This window comes from Mandrillus leucophaeus, unplaced genomic scaffold (genome assembly GCF_000951045.1).
Source record: "Mandrillus leucophaeus isolate KB7577 unplaced genomic scaffold, Mleu.le_1.0 Scaffold190, whole genome shotgun sequence".
NCBI lineage: Eukaryota > Metazoa > Chordata > Mammalia > Primates > Cercopithecidae > Mandrillus > Mandrillus leucophaeus.
In genome coordinates this window covers 3,376,451-3,395,706 of record NW_012101921.1, presented here as the reverse complement: position 1 = coordinate 3,395,706, position 19,256 = coordinate 3,376,451, and the positions used below count along the sequence as shown (strand labels likewise).

Below are 19,256 nucleotides of genomic sequence, written 5' to 3'. Positions count from 1 at the left end.
TGGCCAGCTTTCAGCTGCTTCCAAATCCTAAAGAGGCTTGGAGCAGACAGAATGGGCTTCTATGACAGCAGGCAAGGCTTGGATTAGCTCGCAGGGGTATTCCCAAATCTCCACCTCCTCACTGCACACCCAGAAAGCTGAATACTGTGGGATGGAAATCACATCACTGTGGACCAGTACCATTAAACAAACACACTGCTTCCAAATTCAGCAGGGCTCTCAGCGCCGCTGGGTAATCCTTTTGTTTGCCCTCAACTGGATCCATATTCATTCTTCAGAGCATTTATTTCCTACTGTTCCCCTTCCCATCCTCTTGTAAACTTACTGGGGGGACAGCCTGCAATCTCTCTCCGTTCACCCTTCCTTCACTCCTCAGTCCACCATGTCTACTGGTTATACTCTAGTAAAACTGCAATTGTTCTCTTCCTGCCTCAGTGGCATCCAACCTCCAGTCATCTGCTCAGAAGTCACCACTCTGCAGTCTTCCTCTATGTCCCTACAACCTCTTGGACATGCACGTCATATTCATGGTAATGACAAATATCTACAAAGCATTTACTGTGTGGCAGGCTCTGAACCAAGTGCTTTACAATTGCCAGCATTTAATCCTTCAGACAACCCTAGAGGTGGGAATCATTTTGACCTCCATTTCACATATAGGGTACCTGAGGCACAGAGATGTTAAGTGACTTGCTCAGGGCCACATAGTAAGTGGTAGAGCCAGGATTCTAACCCAGGCAGCCTGTTTCCAGCCCATGTTCTTCACTCCTGTGCTACATTCTTCCTGTTATAGCATTGATTGCACTTCTAAGACTTCATGTCTGCCTCTCCCTATAAACTGGAAGATTCTAAAGGGTAAGGAAACTCTATTCGCCTTGGAATTCCCAAGGCTTCAAACAAGGCTTGGCACTGGTAGATGGCATGAATGGACAAATAGATGGTATGTGAGAATTGCTAAGTACAGGAATTTGCCAAAAAAGCCTGAAGAATTCCCTTTCATAGTCTTAGGCAAGTGACTTAACTCTCTAAAGCTTCAGTTACCTCATCTGTGAGATGGAAATAATAATAGAACCTCGAAGAGTTGTAAGCATTATATAAGAATGCATACAAAGAGTTCAGAACAGGGCCTGATGTTAGGTAAATGTTCAACAAATGCAGGTTAGTAGTACTAGTAGTACTAGTAGTAGTATTCTCCAGAGGTCTCTGGAATCACGAGAGTCTGTTTTTTTTTTTTTTGAGACGGAGTCCTGCTCTGTTACAATCCAGACTGGAGTGCAGTGGCACGATCTTGGCTCACCGTAACCTCTGCCTCCTGGGTTCCTGCGATTCTCCTGCCCCAGGCTGCCATGTAGCTGGGACTACAGGCACATGCCACCACGCCCAGTTAATTTCTGTATTTTTAGTAGAGACAAGGTTTCACCATGTTGACCAGGCTGGTCTTGAACTCCTGACCTCAGGTGATCCGCCCACCTCGGATCCCAAAGTGCTGGGATTACAGGCGTGAGTCACCGTGCCCAGTCCACATGAAAGTCTCTTGATCCTGCAATTTTTTTTTAGTGTGAACATAGCTAGGAGAAATGGGATAAACTCCATTTCTTGGCTTAAACTTCTTGGCTGTGGCCAGTTTTATTAAAAACATGCCATGGCTCTTACAACTTCAAAAACACAGTGAGAAATCAAACTAAATAAGAAGCTTAACTGTGAATAGAATTTAAATGTTAGTTGCCAACAATTGTCTATGAGAACAAGTTCAAAACCGATTAATTAGATCTTTCATACCTGAATCTAAATCATTAAAATTCTATCACTTGCTAAGTATCAATTTAAAATTCCATGATAAAGAGGATTGATATTTTAGCTTTGTTTATTACCATGATGCTTGGCAGATGAAGAATCAGGTCCTTGGCTGTGTGACAGGTCACAGCAAGGTTCCCTCCTAACTGTATCACTAGAAATTTGGGCTCATTGTCTAAGCTACTTATAAACACATGCAAAGCATGGCCATGTTTAGAAACAGTACTTTCTCACAGCTGTGGGTATCCAGCCATTTCAGAGTTGTGTTAAAAATTAAGCCTTTCAGTTGAGTTACTTTTTTTCCTGATGTCAAAGACATTGTCATGAGGTTTTATTTTTAAACAAGGTAATCATCATCTGTTATTCACAACTCTCTCTTTTTCAAAAAAAAATTTTTTTGAAGAGATTTATTCTGAGTCAAATATGAGTGACCATGGCCTGTGCCACAGACCTCAGGAGGTCCTGAGAACACGTGCCCAAGGTGGTCGGGGTGCTGCTTGGTTTTACACATTTTAGGGAGGCATGAGACATCAGTCAAATACACTTAAGAAATCCATTGGTTTGGTCTAGAAAGGCAGAACAACTTGAAGTGAGGACTCCACAACCTCTTATCGCAACCCAGACATTCCTTTCTATTGATCCCAGGTCTTTGGATAAACTCAACCAATTGTCAACCAAAAAATTTTTATTCACGACTCTCTTTGTCCTTCCTTGTGGTGTTTGTTAGACTTGAAGCATTTTTTTAATCTGTTTTTCATATCCAAATTGTATCCAAATTTCACTTTAGTTCCAATCATAGCCATCGTCATCAGAGTTGGTATGTATTAAGCATTCATAAGGTTTAGGAATTCATAAGATTTCATAAGCATTCATAAGATTATTAGGAATAGTCTTGGCCAGGCGCGGTGGCTCACACCTGTAATCCCAGCACTTTGCGAGGCTGAGGCGGGTGGATCACCTGAGGTCAGGAGTTCGATACCTGCCTGGACAACATGGTGAAACCCTGTTTCTACTAAAAATACAAAAATTAGCTGGGCGTGGTGGCAGGCGCTTGTAATCCTAGCTATTCGGGAGGCTGAGGCAGGAGAATCGCTTGAACCTGGGAGGCAGAGGTTGCGGTGAGCCGAGATCGCGCCATTGCACTCCAGTAGCCTGGGCGACAAGAGGGAAGCTCCATCTCAAAAAAAATAAGTAAATAAAAAATAAAATAAAAGAGAATGCCTGAACCTCTTCTCCATAAATGTCTCTGGCAGGCCAGGTCCAGGAGCTGGCTCCTTCCACAAAGGCTGAGGTCAAGAGGCAGGGGCAGCGATGAGGACCTTTAGGTCAGTGCTTCTCAAAACCCAGCACATGGAAGAATTATCTGGAGAGCTGTCAAAACACGGACTCCTGGGCTCCACCCCCAGAAATTCTGACTCAGTGGGTCTGAAGTGGGGCCTAATGATTTGCATTTCTAACATGTTCCACGTGGTCCTGAGGCTGCTAGTGTGGGGCCCACGTCGGGAACTACTGCTCCACATTAAACAGAACTACAATAATAATCTAGAGGGTCCAAGTCTCCTAGCCTGCTGTCCTCACCAAAGGGCCATTGATACATTGATAAAGGTTGCCCTCAAGGGAAACAGGTCCCTCCAGAGGTGATGCCTATTAGATTTCCAATATCTATGCAATATTGCTTATCTCTAGGAATGTATGATTTTAAAACCTTAGATACCAAAGATTAATAGTCACTTTCTTGTTACTTGAACCTCTGGCAAATCATCACAGCTCATTAGCCCCTGAATAAAGAAGCTCCAGTGTTCACAACCACCATTTATTCAGATCAACAGAGTCTGTTCAAATACTGGGTGGCCTTTTAAGTGGCCAACTGGATGAGAGAAGAGTCCAAAATATGAATGTGCCATATTTATTTAATTGATCTCCCTATTAATAAACATGTAAGTGTCTGTCCCAAATTTTTCACAAAAACATTGTCAAAGAATATGACAAAAATATGACAAGGAAGATACTGGGACATACTGGAATACTCTGCCCACTTATCTGGGTATTTCTGTGGGATAGACTATTAGAACAAGAACTTTTAAAGTGGATCAACGGCTATTACATCCTTTATGGTACATAGTGCCTTCAATTCTTACATTCCAATTTTAAGTCTGAACATCCTCCAAAAAGAGGCCTCTGAGTACGACTCCAATAATTCCACCAGGCTCTGGGTCTAACATTTTATAGATTCCTGAATTGACAGGGTATAAGACTCAAATAAAACCAGCAAAATACCATTATTTTGTTATAATTAATGTGAGCTGGTCAGTTAATAGTGTTTATTAAGTACTACCTTTTGCTAATACATGAAAGAAATGAAAATATTTAAAAAGAAAGAAAGGAAATCTGGTTCCTGACTACGTGCCAAAGTACATTACCATTTTATCCGTAGAGATGGTGTGTGCTCTGGATTCTCTGGCATTTTCTTAATTCCTGACACAAGCTGAGCAGCCTCCCTCAACAGGCCTTTGGGCCTTTGAACATTCTTTTCTATGCATTTTGATGTTCCCACTCCCATCTCCCTCTGAACTTGGCGTAAACATCATTTCCTCAGAGGAGTTTCCCGAGGTCTCCCGTCTAGGTCAGGCTCACTGTTGTGTGCCCTCACAGTACCTCTCTCTCCCTTCAGAGAATGTACTGTGTCATTACACACTCATTAGAGTGAGGATATGCCCAACAGTTGTCTTCCTCGCTAACCCGTAGATTCCAAAAGATCAGGGACTGCGTCTGTCTGTATTTATTACAATTTTATTCATAGCATCTAGCTAAGTGATAGGCCTTATAGTTGAAGCTTGGTGAACACTGAGAGAGAGAGAGAGGCAGAAAGAAAGAGAAAAATGAGAATGAAAGACTGAGAAGGAATAAATATGAGTATAAAGAATATATGACTTCCAAAAGACTGAGGCAAACATAGGTATCTCTTCTTTTTATTTATTTATTTATATATATATATATTTTGAGATGGAGTTTTGCTCCGTCGCCCAGGCTGGAGTGCAGTGGCCGGATCTCAGCTCACTGCAAGCTCCACCTCCCGGGTTCACGCCGTTCTCCTGCCTCAGCCTCCCGAGTAGTTGGGAATACAAGCGCCCACCACTGCACCCGGCTAATTTTTTGCATTTTTAGTAGAGACGGGGTTTCACCATGTTAGCCAGGATGGTATCAATCTCCTGACCTCGTGATCCGCCTGCCTCGGCCTCCCAAAGAAACATAGGTATCTCTTCTTACTACAGATCTGCAGTAGGGTATTGAAGTATTCAGTCTTTATGAAAAATGTAATAATACTGTTAAAGGAAATTATGAAAGTGAAAAATGCATCCTTGTATCAACTACTCTGAGAGAGCAGCTATTTTTTTCCATAGTTTCTATGCTTGTGTGTGTGTGTATTTTTTGTTTGTTTTGAGACAGGGTTTCACTCTGTTGTCCAGGCAGGAGTGTGGAGTGCAGTGGTACAATCATGGCTCACTGCAGTCTCAACCTCCTGGGCTCAGGTGATCCTCCCACCTCAGCTGTCTGAGTAGCTGGGATCACAGGCCCATGCCACCACACCTGGCTAATTTTTGTATTTTTAGTAGAGGTGGGGTTTTGCCATGTTGGCTAGGCTGGTCTCAAACTCCTGACCTATCTGCCCACCTTGGCCTCCCAAAGTGCTGGGATTATAGGTGTGAGCCACCGTGCTCAGCTGAGACCTAGTGTTTCTAATCTTTGTCTAAAAGCATATTTTTATAAAATACAATTCTTTATGACATTAAGAGACTAGAATTAGAAACAAAACTTTACGTGACAAGTTTTTTTCCTATAGAAACAGAGTTATCATTTATAGAAAGACAAACTTACAAATAAATAATTTTTAAGGCATTCAATAGAAAGGTAAATAGTAGGTGCATTATTTGAACATATTGTATACTCACACTTCGGCATCTGGATGCAGTATTACACACCTGTATTATTTGAACATATTGTATACTCATGCTTAGGCATCTGGATGCAGTATTACACACCTGTATTATTTGAACATATTGTACACTCATGCTTCAGCATCTGGATGCAGTATTACACACCTGTATTATTTGAACATATTGTATACTCATGCTTCGGCATCTGGATGCAGTATTACACACCTGTATTATTTGAACATATTGTATACTCATGCTTCTATTACACACCTGTTTTTGTATGTCAGACGAACAGTCCTTGTACCTTCACATTTTCCAGGCTGCTGTTCTTTGGAAGCCTGTTCCCATTTGGAAATAATGTCACAAATCTAGAAAGGAAGTGGAAAATTGAGATTTACAGTACTTTTCAAATCAACATTTTTTGAAGACAAGTGTGCTGCAGACTGAAATTTTTCCATTAATATGATCAAACCAAATATACTCAAGCTTTTTGTTTTCAGCCTCTATGCAGCTCTGAGTTTAGGATGTCATTATAAATTGCTCTTTGGTCCACTTACCCTTTCGGACACACATTAACTCTGGACTGTGGCCATGCATTTTTTACTCAGAAAGGAATCTTAGTGTATGACTGCCTGAAACTGGAAACAAGAAGATTCCAGGGATTTTTTCATGATTCGGTCACTAAAGAAGTAACTTTTTCATCTTCCGAGTTCAAAAAGATTGTAATAAGTAAAGTTATACCAAAGAAATCTGAAATATAATTTATGGAAAGGGTCTAGACCCAGGTCTAGCTATTTGATTTTGGATAACTCATTTCCCTCTCTAGGCCTCAGTTTTTTCATTTGCAAAATAAGTGCATTGTTTCTCTAAGGTCCCTTGTGGTTCTATAATTCTATTTTTTTCTTTTAATTGAGATGGAGTCTCACTGTGCCGCCCAGGCTGAAGTACAGTGTCACAATCTCGGCTCACTACAACCTCTGCCTCCTGGGTTCAAGTGATTCTCCCGCTTCAGCCTCCTGAGTAGCTGAGACTACAGGTACCCGCCACCATGCCTGGTTAATTATTTTTGTATTTTTAGTAGAGACAGCGTTTCACCACATTGATCAGGCTGGTCTTGAACTCCTGACCTCAAATGATCTGCCTGCCTTAGCCTCCCAAAGTGCTGGGATTACAGGCGTGATCCACCCCACTGGCCTAATTATATATATACTATTGCCATTACTAAATGGAAGCTCTATTAAAGTTATTTTACTATGATCTGGAAAAGATTCTTTTAAAATCCCTCCTTTTTCATTTCCACAGGTCTGTTTTCTTTCTTTCTTTTCTTTTTTTTTTTTTTTTTTTTGAGACAATCTTGCTCTGTCGCTCAGGCTGGAGTGCAGGGGTGTGATCACGGCTCACTGCAGCCTTGACCTCACGGCCTCAAGAGTAGCTGGGACGACAGGCTTGCGGCACCGTGCCTGGCTAATTTTTGTATTTTCAGTAGAGCTGGGTTTTTGCCATGCTCCCCAGGCTGGTCTCAAACTCCTGGCCTCAAATGATCCACCTGTCCCGGCCTCCCAAAGTGCTTGGATTACAGATGTAAGCCACTGCACCCGACCACAGGTCTGTTTCCTAAACCATTTTTCATTTCCAGCTCAGGCCTTCCCTAACTCCCAATGCTGAACTTAATCTCCCTCTTTCTGTGCAAAGTTCACAGCACTCTTAAAACTCATCAATTTCAACTCTAGTTCAAGGTTATCTGTGTATAACGTTGCTCTTCCCTAAGCAAATTTTAAGTTCACTGTGGGCAGGGACTATTTCTGGTCCTTTTGTATTCCCCACAGAGTCCAGTCAGCCCCTGAGATAACAATAGTTTGGTAAGAGATAAAACAGTTTAGTAAGTATTGTTAAATAAATGATAAAAAAAGGAAAGTCATTTTATTAGCACTTCTACATATCTACCCTTAGTCTCCTAATATTTAGAGTATCATTTCCACTACTAACACTTTTCCTCTCTTTAATATGGAATGTATAAATGTAGAGATTGTATATTAAGAATTCTATGAGTTTAACAAAGTCCTGTATTTTTTTTCTTATTGTGGAGATTAGATTGGTTAAATTTTTGGAAAACTCCTAAACTAAACTTCTTGCAAAGTGTACTCTTCTTGTAAAGAGCAGCTTCTTTGCTGTTCATTGGGCTTGGCTCCTAAAAAGGACTTGGTTTCACCTTGATGTTTCCTTGAAGACAGTGCTCTAAATCTCTGCCAGAAGGATCGTCAGTGAACAATGCAAATCCAGACTGCGCTGGTTTCCTCATTCCTGTGTCCTGGTTCAAAGTATTCAAAAATTCTTCCACTGTGGTAGACGCATCAAAACCAACTACCTAGACAGAATTAACAAAACAGTTCTCTTAATAAGAAATATATAGTTTCAAACTGAGATTTTGAGGATGAAACAGAGCATGCTTGATGCATGATTAATGATAACATATTTTTCTAGGTGCTTTAACTTTTTTTTCCAAAGCTCCTCTGGAGAAAATTAACAAGGTTACCTCAGCAATTAGCTTGCTGAAGAACTCAAAAATCTTGGCTTCAGCAAACAGACACAAATCTAAAATAGAATGATCAACTGACAGCTATAAATATTTTGCACAGATATGATGCTTACTCATTAGAAACAAACCAAGAACTATAGTACAATATGCAATCTTTAATCAGATGGAAGAAAATAAACCAGAAATACGTTTAAATAAATGAACACTTTTATGTATTTAATGTTTGTTTCTTTAATAGGCAGTTAAGTATCTGAATTCTGTGATAAAAGGCATATGGTTACAAAGACTAATTGCTAGTTTGGGAACATGTTTGCTTCAATTAATAAGCAAGCATCTAGATCTGAGAATTGGAAGGGCCCAGTGAAGTCTTCCCAGATAATTTCTGAGATTTGGAGATTTTAAAAGAGACTAAAATTGTACACACCCAGTATCAGTAATTATTTCCACACCTAGCAGGTGTACTGATGGGAAAAAGCCCCAACCAAAATGTTTTTGATTTTTCTGTCCATCAGAATCATAGTGGCAGTGAAGCGTATCCCTTATTCAGTTCAATATGGATTTGTTATGAGTGCCAATCCTTTGTAGCAAAACTGTTTCAAAACTCAGCTGTTCTGATAGTAAGTCTAATATATTTTCATGTTTGTCACTGCCAGGTGCTGACAAAAGTAGGCAGAGAAGTCTCTGTTCCCTGTAACAGAGGTTGCACATAGGATTGTCGGCTAAGCATATTTTCATCAGGTAACCTACCTGGTATATCCCATTCATGAAGTGCACCGGTATACTAAAGGGCAAAGAATGGTGATAAGGGTTTCGGAGAAGAGTTGAAAGAATTTCCATCCTTGAGGGTCTTGCTTCTCTGTCACCATTTTGTTGCGTTCTTTCTACACAACGCTGGCAGTAAATGGCATATTTTCCAAATTCTGTCCTGTAATACAAAACTTAAGATAAAATCTAAGAATAAATTTAATTGACAACCTAATATATGCAACCATTAAGAAAGCATCCCTTGTACATTATCACAATGTATTAGGCTAATTTTGACAGTAACTTTTTTTGAATGATAATACTAAACTCCTGTAACTTTCCTCAAATTCCAACTTCTTTATTTTTGTAACTGCCTCACTCAAACCTCCCCAAAAAGCATTCTTCATCTTTACTGTATTATTATAGTCACAAGCTGAATTTAAAATTACCAGTCATAAGTCAATATATAGTGATTTAATATTAACAAATATAAAGAAAGCAATTGCATGAAGAATAGTAGAGAGTAACCTATAAAAACATGTTACAGCAGAATTCTCTTCTGAAGAACATGGTGGTTAATGCTTGACCACTAAACAAGGTAAAAAAAAAAAAAAAAAAGAAAATGCCTTCAGGCCAGGTGTGGTGGTTCATGCCTGTAATCCTAGCACTTTGGGAGGTTGAGGCGGGCAGATCACCTGAGGTCAGGAGTTTGAGACCAGCCTCGTCAACATGGTGAAATCCTGTCTTTATTAAAAATACAAAAAATTAGGCAGGTATGGTGGCACACGCATGTAGTCCCAGCTACTTGGGAGGCTGAGGCAGGAGAATCACTTGAACCTTGGAGATGGAGGTTGCAGTGAGCCAAGAATGTGCCACTGTACTCCAGCCTAGGTGACAGAGCGAGACCCTGTCTCAAAAAAAAAAAAAAAAAAAAAGAAAATCCTCAAACAAAAATAAAAATGTTTTCTTTCTTTATTCTATAAAAAACACTGCATTTGTTAGAAAATGTTAAGCATTAGACAAACTCATTTGAGTAAATAAATGTAAAAGTTGGATAGAGATCTTATTTGCCCTTGTTTGTTATACATAAATTTTACTGCTTATTCAAGCAGATTGATAACACCTGTCAAATATGTTTGTATTCAAGTGCCCTGTAGGCAGATCCTTGGTCTAGGGGCTCCTCAATGACTGCAACTGAAATGACATGATCTTGATCACAGATGACCTTGATCACAGAGGCCCCAAAATGTATTATGAACTGTAGAATATTTTCCTATTGCTTCCAAGTTCGGTTTGTTTATTTGTTTGTTTCTTTTACTGTGTTTGTTTTAGTCCAAGAGTTTATTTAAGCAACCTGACGCAAACCTCTTGGTGGACAAAATGACCCTGGATAAGCCTTGGCTGAGTGACCTGGGTCCCAGAGTAAGAAAGCCATTCTGGAAGTTGAACTTTAAATGTGTTTTTCAAAGGAGTAACAATTCTGAAGTAACTCAAATACATCCAATTAGAAAAGGAGGGAAGACCATGGAGGAAATTGTTCACATAAAAGAATTTAATGTGGAGAAAAATAGTAAAAGGGAAAACTAAGGAAACAAAATAGTTGCTTTTATTGAATGAACACCCACTAATGCTAAGTCATTCATACTTGCGATGCAAATACACTTTTCACTTAAAAATACTCTCTGTCAGTTTTTCAAGTATTTATTGCAATCTTCCCTAAGAGATTTAACATAACAAAGGAAGTATTTTCCTAGTTCCACATTAATAACCAAAGGCTTCCTGTACCAATATTTGTTTCATACATTCTTCTAAAAATGTACCTGGCAGATCATTAAATACTTATGATTTATCGTAGACTTTCAGAGACCACATAAACAGTTCAGCTGGCTAGTATGCTGCACACCTGGAATCTGCATTCCTCTTTAGGTGAAGCCTGAGGAGCCACAGGAAAGGATGATGGGGAAGGAAGAGCCCAACGCAGAGTGCCAAGAGCTGCCAGCCCTGGGCAGGAAGAAGCACCATAGGTTAGATACCACGTGCCAGTCAGAGATCCACATCAGAGTGAGTGTAATGGGCTGATGACAGTCTCTTTTAACCCAAAAACGTTTTGTTTCTTTCACATATGCATGATCTGTTTACAGCATTTATTATAGGTTAAAAACAAAAAACTCTACATTGGGTCAGATCTATGATCCATCTAGTTGTGTATATGGTTATCTACAACAGAGGAACCAAGGCACAAGCAGACGTGGTGCTCCTTTTTGACATCACACTCAAAGATTAGAAACATTGTTTCTTTTTTGTTCACTTATGTATTTACTCATTCATTGAAATACAAGTAATAGTTTTGAGAAAGGCAGAGGAACCAAGGCACAAGCAGACGTGGTGCTCCTTTTTGACATCACACTCAAAGATTAGAAACATTGTTTCTTTTTTGTTCACTTATGTATTTACTCATTCATTGAAATACAAGTAATAGTTTTGAGAAAGGCAGATTGCAAAACAGTAAAAAACACATGCCCTAAATCAAAACCAAGCTACCTACACATACATACGTATCTACATACATAAATAAGGGACAAGTATAAAAATATTAACGGAGGTTATCTTTAGGTAACAGCAATATATGTGATTTTTATTTTTCCTTTGCTCTGTTCTGTGTTCTCCTTTCTATATTTTTTTGAGGAAGTATAAAACATGTTACAGCAGAATTCTCTTCTGAAGAACATGGTGGTTAATGCTCGACCACTAAACAAGGTAAAAAAATGTCTTCAAACAACAACAAAAAAATTTTTATTTCTTTATCCTATAAAGCACTGCATTTGTTAAAAAATGTTGAGCATTAGACAAACTCTTTAGAGTACATAAATGTAAAAGTAGGATACAGATCTTCTTTGTCCTTGTTTGTTATATATAATTTTCAGTCATTTTTAAAATGTTATATTAAAAAAGAGGGAGAAATAGGCATTGTCCCTGCCCTTAAGGAGCCTACAGTCTAGTAGGAGACATATTTAAACAGTAAATTATAATACAACATGGTAATACCATGTATTAACTTTTTAAAGCATAATCAATGGAAGGAATGACTAACTTCTTGTGGAGTCAGAGAAGGGATCACAGGGAATATGTTGCTTGGGCTGGGCTATAAAGTCTATGGGAGGGTAGGAAGAGGAGGGATCCAGGTAACAGGAATACCATCAGGTGCAAGGTGGAGAATATTGCAAAGGCGGAGTGTGTTTGAAGGATGGGGCGTATTTATTCATTCACTGTCTGCTGGAGGCAGGAATTGGAGAAGGAGGGGCCAGTGGAGCCAGATTATGAAGTGTTCTTGATGCAGATGAAGCTTAAGCTTCAGATTCCCTCTTGGGCACAGGTCCTGGGAAAGGCCTTATTAACTGTGTTTACATGGTCATATGATTTCTAAAATGTGCAAAAGTAATCCATTTTCAAGTCTTTGTCTTAAAGAGCATTTCCCAAACTGTATAAGCTTCATGTCTCACAAACCTGGGTCCAACCCTGAGAGTCCTATATGCTAAGGTAAGAAATTTCTGATTTATCCTGTGGCTAACAGGGAGTCAAAACACAAAGATAAAAACAGGTGTTCATTGAAGAGTAAACACAGATGACTACCAAACACCTGAAAAATGTATTTAACTGCACTAATAAAGGAAAGCATCCTGATTCAATAGTGAAATAACATTTTTTACCTGTTAAGAATTTAAAATATACTGAATGTTGTTGAAGATATAAGAAAATTCTAAAAATGAGTTCAAAGGAATTTGCTGGACCTGTCCACAAGATTTAGGTTCCTAGTGGGTGCGGTGGCTCATGCCTGTAATCCCAGCACTTTGGGAGGCCGGGGTGGGTGGATTACCTGAGGTCAGGAGTTCAAGGCCACCCTGATCAACATGGTGAAACCCCATCTCTACTAAAAATACAAAATTAGCCACGAGTGTTGGCACATGCCTGTAATCTCAGTCACTTGGGAGGCTGAGACAGGAGAATTGCTGAACCTGGGAGGTGGAGGTTGCAGTGAGCCGAGATTGTGCCACTGCACTCCAGCCTGGGCAATAAGGGTGAAACTCCATCTCATTTAGGTTCAAAGATGTCTACTGCAGAGGTATGTATTATAGAAAAAATTTGGAAAAACCTAAATATATAGTACTTAATGTTAACATGACCATTAATGTTTTGAAGAATGTCTAAGGATACAGGGGAAATGATTATTTTCTAGTTTAAAAAAGTAGTATGCACACTGTAATGCCAGCAATATAAAAATCTGTGAGTGTGCACACACCAACATACATACATGTATATATAAACATATAAATATATAAATAAACCAAAAAGGTAGACATCAAAATATTAATACCTATTTTTCCTTCTGCACTTTTTGTGTTCTCCAAATGTCTATGCTGAATGTGTATCATTCTTACAATCAGAAAAACAGTATCACTTTAAATTGCATGTATATGTATCAATATCAATATCTACCTGCAATGGTCCTGGTTGATTCTGTGGCTGTCTTCGTCTTGTCTGTTTAATAAGCTGACAGCAAATTTCATTCTGCAGCTCAGGATGTGTCAGGCAGATTTGCAAAGCACTCTGGGCTAGAGATATGTGGTAATCAATTGCAGGAGAGTCAACTGCAGCATTTATAAAAAGCTGGCAGGTCTGAATTAAACAAAAGCAGATATATTCAAGGTGAGGAGTGAGTAGATTTATTCTGCATGAATTATATCGATTCTCTTTTCAGCAGTAGTTTTTGTTTAAAATGATGGAAAAGGATATATTATGATAACACTAATCAAAAGAAATCTGGAATCGCTACAATAATAGCAGACAAAGTAGGTTTCAGAGCAAGGAATTCTGCCAGAGATAAAGAGGGTCATTTTATAATGAGAGAGGGGTCAGTTCATCTAGAAGACATAACAGTCCTAAACATCTACATACTTATTAACAGAGCTTCCAAATACATGTGAATCTCATCCAGTGTATTTTTCATTTTAGTCATTGCATTTTTCATCTCTAAAAATTCAATTTGAGTCTTTTAAATCTCTTCTCTTACTCTTCTTAAAATGCTCATGCTTTCCTCTACCTTCCTGAACACGTGAAGTATGGTGGCCAATCTCCAAAGTGGTCCTCCGTGAGCTCCACATCCTGACATTCAGATCCGTAGGTAATCCCCTCCTGTATTCTACCAGTGTTGGTCTGTGTGAACGGTAGAATGTGGCATGCCATTTCTAAGATTAGCTTATAAAAAACAATGCACTTCCATCTTGGTCACTCTCTCTCTTTCCCCGTTAGATCATTTGCTCTGGGGAAGGCAGCTGCCATGTTTTGAGCAGTCATTTGGAGAGGCCCATGCAGTGAGGAATTGAGGCTTCTTTGCCAACAGCCACGTGAGAGAGTTTGGAATCCTCCAGCCCCATTCCAATCTTCAGATGCCTGCTGCCCCCGCTGACAGCTTGATGGTACCATCAGGAGACTATGAGTCAGAACCACCCAGCTAAACTGCTTCCAGATTCCTGACCCTTCAAAACTGTGTGAAATACCAAATGTTGTAAGTCACTAAGTGTTGGGGAAATTGTAAATGTAACAATAGACAACAGATACACAGAGATGTCCTTATTTACCATCACCTGCATCATTTCTAGATATGTTTCTATGATTACTTTTTCTTACCCATTGTATGTCATACTTGATCTGATTCTCTGTATGCCTGGTGATCTTTGACTGGATGCAGACATTGTAAATGTTATATTCTTGGGCACTGGACTTTTTGGGATGCTTTAAATAGTTTTTAGTTTTGCTCTCAGATGATAGTTAAATTACTTGGAAACGGTTTGATTCTTCCAAGGTCTCTTTTAAGTTTCTTAGAGTGGACCAGAACAGCCTTATATTTAGTACTATCTGGGCCCCATTCCAGAGGCAATCACCTTCTGTGCACTCTATTTGATGTCCAGCGTATCAGAGATTTTTCCATTCTAGAAGATGGGAAAACTATTTCCAGCTCTGTGTGAGCTGGAATGTTTTTGCCTGTGTCTTTCTGTCCTCAGCCTCAGGTACTTTCCTCAAACACACACATGCTTATCAGTTCTCAGATGAAAACTCAAATCTCCAGAGCTTTCCCTCCCTCCCTCTCTTTAGCTCTCTCCTCTCAGCCCTGTTTTTGTTTGTTTGTTTGTTTGTTTGTTTTGAGATGGAGTCTTGCTCTGTTACCCAGGCTGGAGTGCAGAGCTCAGTGCAACCTCTGCCTCTTGGGTTCAAGTGATTCTCCTACCTCAGCCTCCCGAGTAGCTGAGATTACAGGCACCAACCACCACACCTGGCTACTTTTTGTATTTTTAGTAGAGACGGAGTTTCCCCATGTTAACCAGGCTGGTCTTGGACTCCTGATCTCAGGTGATCCGCCCATCTCAGTCTCCCAAAGTGCTGGGGTTACAGGGTGAGCCACCATGCCCGATCAGCCCCGTGAAGTCTACCTTGGCCTTCTCAAATTCTGAACTCTGTCTTCACAACTCAGGAAGACTGCCAGGCTCTATTTGGGTGCTCCCTCTCTGCACAGCAGTCTTGAATCTCTCCAGACAGTAAGCTGCAGCAATCATAGAGCTTATGTCATTAGTTTTCTGAAGAATCTGTCCTGCACTGCCTGCGTTCGATGTCTAAAAACCACTGGCAGGGCAAATCCAGTCCTGTAACTTCATCACGGCCCAAAGTAGTTCTTCCTTTCTGTCTTCTAACTGGTTGTTGCTTGCACACATAAAAGCGTTTGTTTTTTGCTTATTTTGTACCTCTCACTATCTTATCAAATTCTCTTTTCGTGTGTAGCAGTTTTTTAGTTTGTTCTTTTGGGTTTTCTGGGTATACAAATATGCCATCTGTAAATATTTTTATTTACTGCCTAATTACATAGGTTAGTTCTCTAACAGAATATCAAATAATAATAATAATGACAAACCTTATATAATTTATACTTTAATTGAAAAATTTTAAAAATAATGGGGCACATCTTTGTCTTTTTCTCACTTTAGTGGAAACGTTTCCAAAATTTCTCCATAAAGCATGATGCTTGCTTTTAGCTAAAACAGGAATATTTTGTCATGTTAAAGAAGTATATATGTATTGCTATCTATAAGTGTTAAATTTGTCAAATGCCTTTTCAGCATCTACAGATATGATTATCTCCCTAATAGTAAGTAATATTAATAGATATCCTAATACTTAGCCATCCTTAATTTCCTAGAAGAAATCCCTTTCAGTCATGATTTAACATTTTTTAACATTAAAAAATGTTATCGACACATAATAGCTGCATATATTAATGGAGTATATGAGTTTTTTGATACATGCATGCAACATGTAATGATCAAATCAAGGGAATGGGATATCCACTATCTCTAACATTTATAATTTCTTTGTGTTGGGAACATTCCAAATGTTCTCTTCTAAGCATTTTGAAATACACTCTTAGTTCTTGTTAACTATAGTTGCCCTACTGTGCTGTTGAACACTAGAACTTATTCTTTTTATATAAATGTATTTTTGTACCTATTAACCAGCCTCCTTTCATCCCTCCACCCCCTACTACCCAGCCTCTGGTAACCACCATTCTATTTTACCATCTGCCTCTATGAAATCCACTTTTTTAGCTTCCACCTATGAGTGAAAACATGAGATGTTTGTCTTTCTGTGCTTGGCTTATTTTACTTAACATAACGTTCTCCAATTCCATCTATTTCCATCTGTGTTGCTGCAAATGACAGGGCTTTGTTTTTCTCAATGGCTGAATAATATTCCATTGTGTATATATACTACATTTTCTTTCTTTTTTTTTTTTGTTTTTTGTTGAGACAGAGTCTTGCTCTGTCACCCAGGCTGGAGTGCAGTGGCACGATCTCGACTCACTACAACCTCCACCTCCCAGGTTCAAGTGATTCTTGTGCCTCAGCCTCCCTAGTAGCTGGGATTACAGGCATGCGCCACCACGCCCAGTTAATTGTTGTAGTTTTAGTAGAGATGTGGTTTACCCATGTTGGCCAGGCTGGTCTCAAACTCCTGGCCTCAAGTGATCTGGCTGTCTTGGCCTCCCAAAGTGCTAGGATTACAGGCCTGAGCCACTGGCCCGGCCTATCTTTATCCATTCATCTACTGATGAACACTTAGGTTGATTCCATATATCGGTTCTTGTGAACAGTGCTACAGTAAATATAGGAATGCAGATATCTCTTCAATATACTGATTTCCTTTCATTTGGATATACTCCCAGTGAGACTGCTAGATCACATGGTAGTTCTATTTTTAGTTTTTTGAGGAACCTCCACACTGTTTTCCAAAGTTGCTGTACTAATTTATATTCCCACCAATGGTGTATGAGTTTTCCTCTTTCTCTGCATCCTTGACAGCATTTGTTATTTTCTGTCTTTTTGATAACAGCCATTTTAACTGGGGTCAGATGATATTTCATTATGATGTTGATTTGCATTTCCCTGATGATTAGCAATGCTTAGCATTGATTCATATACTTGTTGGCCATTTGAGTGTCTTCTTTTGAGAAATGTCTATTGAGATCTTTTGCCCATTTTAAAATTGGATTATTTGTTTTTTGCTATTGAGTTGAGTGATTTAATATTCTTAAAATGATGCTGGATTCTGATTGCTAATATTTTATTATTTTTGTACAATCTTTGCTGCACTCTTGTATGAAAGTGATACTTATTTAACAAAGAGAATATGGTGATATAATGATCGAGGATTGCTTCAAAATAATCCAAAGTTAGGGTACAGTGGGGAATGGGAGAATAAAACAAAATTGGCCATGTGTTGATGACTGCGGATCTGAAAGACGGGCACTTTAGGCCTCATTGTAATATTCTCTCTACTCATATATGTTGGAAATTGTCCCAAGTAAAAAATAAAAGAAAAAATTGAATTTGGAAAATTTCTTTTTCTATGCTTTGGGACAATTTAAACAGCATTGAAATTATCTACACATAAAGTTTGGTAAACTCCTCTGTTTAGATTTTCCTTTTCCTGTGGAATCAATTTTGGTCATTTATATTTTCTTATAAAATTGGCCATGTCATCTAGATTTTCAAATATATTTGTGTAGTCTTTCTTGATTTAGGTATTGGTGTACTCTACAGGTGGATATTTTTAAACTTTCCATTATAGAAATTTTAAAAATGTATAAAAGGAGAGAACAGCATAATAATCACCTATGTACCCATCACCCAGTGTCAGTAATTATCAGCATTTTGCCAAACTTCACCACCTCCCCACCTCTACTTTCTTTTCCTCTGGGGTATTTTAATGTATATCATATTACTTTATTACTTTACCAATAAATACTTCAGGCTGGATGTCCAGTTGATAAAGATTTTTTCTATAGCCATCCATGACCCTGCAATTAACAATAACTCCATACATAATATTATCTAATAAACAAATAGATTTTTTGAGATGGGAGAAACTTAGGCAAGACAAAGCCAAAAGAAAGAGATTGAGCTCCAAGAGACTAGGGGAAAATGAAGTACCAAGATCCTGGTGTAGAGTCCAGACTTAGAAACACAGAAGATCCACCATATTCTGAGGCTGGAGGAGTGGAGGAGAAAAGAGATGAAAGATTGTCTGTTAAGTGGAGGGCTTTTTTCTTTTTCTTTTTCTTTTTTTTCTTTTTTGAGACGGAGTCTTGCTCTGCCACTCAGGATGGAGTGCAGTGGCATGATCTCGGCTCACTGCAAACTCCACCCTCTACGTTCATGCGATTCTCCTGCCTCAGCCTCCCAAGTAACTGGGACTACAGGCACGTGCCATCACGCCCGGCTAATTTCTGTATTTTTTTAGTAAAGACGGGGTGTCACCATGTTAGCCAGGATGGTCTTGATATCCTGACCTCATGAGCTGCCCGCCTCGGCCTCCCAAAGTGCTGGAATTACAGGCGTGAGCCACCGTGTCCAGCTGCAAGGGGAGGGCTTTGAAGTGGTCATGTCATGTCTGATGTCCTCTAATTTTCTCACTGAAATAGAAGGTAAGTTTCTCTGCTGTATTCTTAAGTAGAGAGTTTGAGGGGGATGTGACCAAAGACAAGCACAAAGGCAGAAAGTTGGCTGTGACAGAGGAAGACCCTGAATTTATACTGACATCAGACTGCATGGCGGTTTGATGCTCTGCAGCATTGCACATCTGGTTATCCTGGGAGCAGAAAACATAGCACTGATCTAGGTTGGGATCTGGCTGAAGAGTGC

General features: G+C 39.3%; 1 protein-coding gene across 1 annotated transcript in view; it reads right to left on the bottom strand.

Annotated features, from left to right (window-relative positions):
- Positions 1-19,256, bottom strand: part of PLEKHH2 (pleckstrin homology domain containing, family H (with MyTH4 domain) member 2) — a 129,492-nt gene that overhangs the window by 17,611 nt on the left and 92,625 nt on the right. Inside the window, exons 20-24 of the mRNA XM_011978197.1 lie at positions 13,504-13,683; positions 10,913-11,010; positions 9,013-9,190; positions 7,939-8,094; positions 6,000-6,097 (exon numbers count right to left, since the gene is read on the bottom strand). Coding sequence (XP_011833587.1) covers positions 6,000-6,097; positions 7,939-8,094; positions 9,013-9,190; positions 10,913-11,010; positions 13,504-13,683 — 710 coding nt within the window. The remainder of the gene's footprint in view (positions 1-5,999; positions 6,098-7,938; positions 8,095-9,012; positions 9,191-10,912; positions 11,011-13,503; positions 13,684-19,256) is intronic.